Source organism: Phalaenopsis equestris, unplaced genomic scaffold (assembly GCF_001263595.1).
Source record: "Phalaenopsis equestris unplaced genomic scaffold, ASM126359v1 Scaffold000734, whole genome shotgun sequence".
NCBI classification, from domain to species: Eukaryota; Viridiplantae; Streptophyta; class Magnoliopsida; order Asparagales; family Orchidaceae; genus Phalaenopsis; species Phalaenopsis equestris.
In genome coordinates this window covers 258,343-263,760 of record NW_018165174.1, presented here as the reverse complement: position 1 = coordinate 263,760, position 5,418 = coordinate 258,343, and the positions used below count along the sequence as shown (strand labels likewise).

Genomic DNA, 5,418 nt, shown 5'->3' with positions numbered 1-5,418 from the left:
TGGTTTAAATTGGTCACATAGAATGTGAATTTAGGTTTAAGATTGAAATTAGGGGAAATTGAGACCAATTTGATGAACATTTGAGGTGGATTTGGGGAGATTGGAGCTTTTAAGGGCAATTTGGGGGTTTTGGACAAAGATGGTCAAATTGGTCAAATTCGGTTATGTGATAGTTGAGAAAAATGAAATTGGGAATATTTGGAAGGTTTTGGGATTTTTTGGAATTTTTAGAATTTTGGGCTAAGGAGGGGCATTTTGGTAATTTGTCAATTTTTGGTGATTTTGGGTAATTTGGGTATTTTCAAAGGGTTTGAAATGATTTTTGAATAAATTTGGGTATTTAGGGTAAGGGGAATTTTGGCCAAATTTATGGTTTCGAGGGTACTCAGGTAATTTGGGGGAGTTTAGGGGCAAAAGACCAAATTGGGTATCTTTGATGAAATTGGGGAGCTAGCCATCATAAATGAGCCATGGACCAATAGAAACCCCATTTGGGTCCTCTATGTACTAGTCTTAGCTAAACCCTAGCCTAGGGCCAGATGGTTTAGGAGACCATCTACATGAGTCTCCCAAAGGATCAAGGGATCAAAATCAAGAAAATTTTTGGTTTGCATTTGTGATTGATTGTAAGTGAGGTGAATACCTTAGCTCTAGACCAACACCCAGGGTCAACCCTAAGGTCAAATAGTCCTATGGGAACTCTCTTTGAGCTCCCTCATAATGACCAACCTACTAAGTGCTAGAGGTTATGACCAATATGTTGAGCTTCAAGTTGAGTAAAGAGGAGTTTGGAATTTCTAATGGTGAGGGTTACTTTTCTAGTTTTCTAGGAATAGTCAATAGGAAAGACCTATGGCTAGACCTTAGACTACTAAAGTGGAAAAACTAAACCTCAACCAAAAGTGAGGTCAACATGGAGTCAAATCATCTGCATCATAAATTATCTTAACTAAAATGACTCCAAACCAGAACCTAAAATATCAGACCCCACAAATACAAGGCAAACAACCCTCATACCCAGGAACCAAATTAGCTCAGAAACTGTAAGCGACATAATAAGCTCACGGGGAGCATTGGTGAAAGCAAGGGAAGCACACCAGAAGCTACTTGAGTGACCTGATAAGTCGGAGTATCTTTATACCATAGTAGATGGTTAGATGGTCAGATCATGAGTCAAGCTAATCGATTGAACCTTCTTCCACGTAACGCCTATAATGGAATCACACGACCCCACTTGATCCAACAACAAAAGCTGAATCCTCATTCTCTTCACGACAACTTTCTTCTTCCTCTTACCCTCTAGGCAGTCATATCCCTTTGTTTTTAGAAAATGAAACAAATCAAATTCTTTGTGAGAATATTAGCCCGTGACTTAGTAAGTTTGTCTATTATCTAACCGAACCAGAGCGCGAGAGGTGATCTACTCAAGCATAGAGAATTGCGGAATGAAGCATGGGAGAGCATCTCATCGCCCTATTTATAAAAATCAAATGCTCTAAATTCAAGAAAGTTTAATCATTAAGTTATTAATTATAATTGAATTAGATATGTTCTTTTTGCATTTAATTATTTTGTACTTATTCGTTTTTAAAGAGTAAGAGAACTAAGAAACTTAAATATATACATAAAAATGTTTCAGAGTTAGTCTCATAGGGATCCAATGGTCCAGATCAAGGAAGCATGACGAAGGAAAATCCCATATAAGGAGATCAAAGAACCAGCGAGCCAACCAAGCCAAGCCAATCGAGTCAAAAACTGACGTGAGGATGACCGAATGGTACCGATTAAGCACCTCACCCAAAAGCTCATCAGAAGAGCATTTGTATCATCAACTAAGAGAAAGCCGACTTAATGCAGATGTTTATTTTGCAAGATAACTGTCTTGATAGAAGGGATGATTCCCCAAAGCATTTTCGACCATCAAGGCTTCTCGACAGAAATAAGATATCTGAGCCAACCAAACTGAGCTAGTTAAGTTGAGGTGATCGAGGTAGTTGACCAAGCTGAGGTGACCGAGCAAAAAATGATCATATGATGAGTTGTCACTCATAAAATGCAGTATAAATCCCATCCAATTGAAAGAAAAAAAATGTAATACCACTATTATACTAAATCCTTTATAAAAAGATGTTAATTTAATGAAGAGGGTTACATGTTTTTACTATTCATTCAAGATTGTAGCTAAAGGTATAAAATATCTTCCTCTCTCCCTCTTTCTACTCTCCTCTACGCTTTACTCTTTAGGTGTGATTCACGAATAAATTTGAATGCAAGAATACTAAATTTAAAATAAAAAAAAATAAACTTAAAATAATAATTTTCCAATTAATTAATATTAAATTAGTAGCTTAATTAATATATGTCTATTTATTTGATTAAATTTTATTAATATTAAGTTATTAAGTTTATGTTTGAGTAAATTATATTAAATTGAGAATAATAATGTCTTTTAATTAATCAATATTAATTAATAAATCTAATTAATGCTTAATATATTTATTTTTAATTTTCTTTGCCTTTTTCCTCGGACTTCCATCTCTAAGGCAATGTTGGGTAGATATTATTAAGATGATTAAACTATGAATTTAACTTAAATCCAGTTAAATGCTAAAAAGAGTGAAAATTAATTTTAAAATATGTTAAATTAAATATTTTTCAAGTTCTATGTGCTTCTCCTTAAGTGATATAAATTTGAATTCAATAAATGTGATTGTGAACCGAATTTGGTTTGTTTGGGACAGCTGCAGCTGTTTGAAAAAGTAACTGTGAAACTGTTGAAGAAAAATTATTATTTTAAAAAGTTACGGTGACTATTAAAATTTCTTTTTTCAAAAAAAGAAAAAGTAAGACTTTAGCTTTCTGATAGCCAGATCTGATGGAAAAACACAGCTTTTAGTTGCAACGTTTTTAGAATGCAAATAAAACGCAATTTTGTCAAAAAAATAAAAACTGTGGTGCAACACCACCCCGCCCCACAGTCTCAAATGCACCCATATAAAAAGTAAGACTTTAGCTTTCTGATAGCTAGATCTGATGGAAAAACACAGCTTTTAGTTGCAGCGTTTTTAGAATGCAAATAAAACACAATTTTGTCAAAAAAATAAAAACTGTGGTGCAGCACCACCCCGCCCCACAGTCTCAAATGCACCCATATTTCATGGCCCTCGTGATCTCTTCTTATCACCGATCAGATTATATTTTTGATGAATCCAAATTTATAAGATTAATCCTACGGAAGATAATTTTTCATGTATTAAATTCCTCCGTACATTTAAATCAAAACATAAATACCAAATTTAGTAAATTCGAATCAAGAACTTTTTAAATCCATATTTACTGAAAATCTTAAATAAAATCGAGGAGAGCCAAATACCCTCAAAGAATCTAATGTGCAGCCAAACACCGCCTAAAAATTCCTGAAACCCTCGACGACCAGAGCCACAAACTCGCGACGGGATCTCCCTGGAGAAGTTATCGTCTGGTGTCTGGTGCTGCGACGTGTGAAGAAGGAGATATCGTGAAGAAGGGCAGGAGTCCATATTTTGTTGGAATTCTCAGTGCAACCTAAAGGGCCGCTAGGGTTACAGAAGATAACGGAAAAATGTCGGGCCAGGGGCAGAGGCTGACCGTGGTGCCGACGGTGACGATGTTGGGCGTGATGAAGGCGCGGCTGGTCGGTGCGACCCGCGGCCACGCTCTCCTGAAGAAGAAGAGCGACGCCCTCACGGTTCAATTCCGCCAGATCCTTAAGAAAATAGTCTCCACAAAGGAGTCCATGGGGGACATCATGCGATCTTCCTCCTTCGCACTCACGGAGGCCAAGTACGCTGCCGGTGAAAACATTAAACACGTAGTCTTGGAGTCCGTTCGCTCTGCGTCAGTCAAGGTTCGTTCTCGGCAGGAGAACGTTGCAGGTGTGAAGCTCCCTAAGTTTGAACACTTCACTGACTCTGCTGCTGACTCCAAGTCTTCTACTGACCTCACTGGCCTTGCTCGTGGTGGACAGCAGGTCCAGGCCTGCCGTGCCGCACACATCAAGGCAATTGAGGTTCTTGTTGAGCTTGCCTCTCTTCAGACCTCCTTTCTCACACTTGATGAGGCCATCAAGACTACCAACCGAAGGGTCAATGCGCTTGAGAATGTGGTCAAGCCCCGAATTGAGAATACAATCAGCTATATAAAGGGGGAACTTGACGAGCTAGAGAGAGAGGATTTCTTCAGGCTGAAGAAGATCCAGGGATATAAGAAGAGGGAGATAGAAAGGCAAACGCAGTCAGCTAAGCAGTTTGCAGAAGAGAAGCGTGTGGAAGAGATTTCTCTGCAGAAGGGGATATCTTTCCATTCTGCACATAATATGCTTGTTGCTGGGGCAGAGAAAGATGAGGACATCATTTTTTAATGGATACCTGATGTTTACTTGTTAGGTCAGCTGTGTTTAACTCCTCTCTATTTGTTGAAAACGTTTTTATGATATTTGAATAAGCTATACGGTGCATTCTGTTTGTAATAATTTTGCTAATGAGCTGGTTTTTATTTTTTTGTACTTTTTGATGCTTAGATGATTTCAGTGTGCTTTTTGAATTACATATTTATCAGTTTTATTGTTTTCTTGTGTGGCCTTTCGAGATAGATGTAGGTCAGTGTTTATGTTTTCTTAAATCCATGGCTTGGATTTTAGTTGACCAACTCAGCCAAGTAATATTCTCCATTGTTCCAAATCGGGCCATCAAAGTAATGACTGCTCAATACATTGATTTCAAATAGATAACGCAGATTCTGATGTTGAACTCTAATGGGCTTTAATTGAGTCAGGTATTATTTATATTCTGGAGAAGATCACTTATCTTCGAAAACTTGTTATGCTCATCTGGTAAGTATTTGGTAGCCAATACATATAATTTAGCTTGCCTTGACTTGATGTTTGGTAGCCAGATCATATGGATCTAGTAATGTGATTGACAAATGATTTTTGTAGATATCATATAAAAAAAAATACTTGACTAAGTTGTTAATTGAGCATTACTTAATTATTTCCTGTTAAGTTGTTATTAGAATTAACATATAAATTTAGTTGGGTTACAACTATACTGAAAGTTGTGGAAAAAAATTACGTCCAACCGGTTTGCACAAATGCAAGCCTTGGACTTTGGAGGAATTATTTTCATACTCATCCTGTTTCACACCTTTGTTTCATTGACCTTGGGGAGTTAGGATTGTAGATAGGCATGTAGATAGGATTTTGGTATTGTCAATTATGCTCTGTAACTGGCTAAACCCCCTTTGGGAGATTTTTAAACTCTTGTCCCATGGAGATCATTAGTTGGAATTCTTTAACCAGTTAAGATTTTAGATTTTTCATTTTTTTTTCATAATCCCTTATCAAGACTATACCATTTTCATGATTGTTAAAAATTTTAA

General features: G+C 36.9%; 1 protein-coding gene across 1 annotated transcript; it reads left to right on the top strand.

Moving 5' to 3' along the window:
* Nucleotides 1-3,350: 3,350 nt before the first annotated feature.
* LOC110030532 (V-type proton ATPase subunit D) lies at nucleotides 3,351-4,482 on the top strand. The gene has a single exon (XM_020733277.1). It carries the CDS (start codon nucleotides 3,602-3,604, stop codon nucleotides 4,397-4,399), a length of 798 nt encoding a protein of 265 aa, XP_020588936.1. The 5' UTR covers nucleotides 3,351-3,601; the 3' UTR covers nucleotides 4,400-4,482.
* Nucleotides 4,483-5,418: the final 936 nt, after the last annotated feature.

Excerpts from the sequence above, each read along its gene's own strand:
- LOC110030532 (XM_020733277.1), top strand. The coding sequence starts at position 3,602 with ATGTCGGGCCAGGGGCAGAGGCTGACCGTGGTGCCGACGGTGACGATG.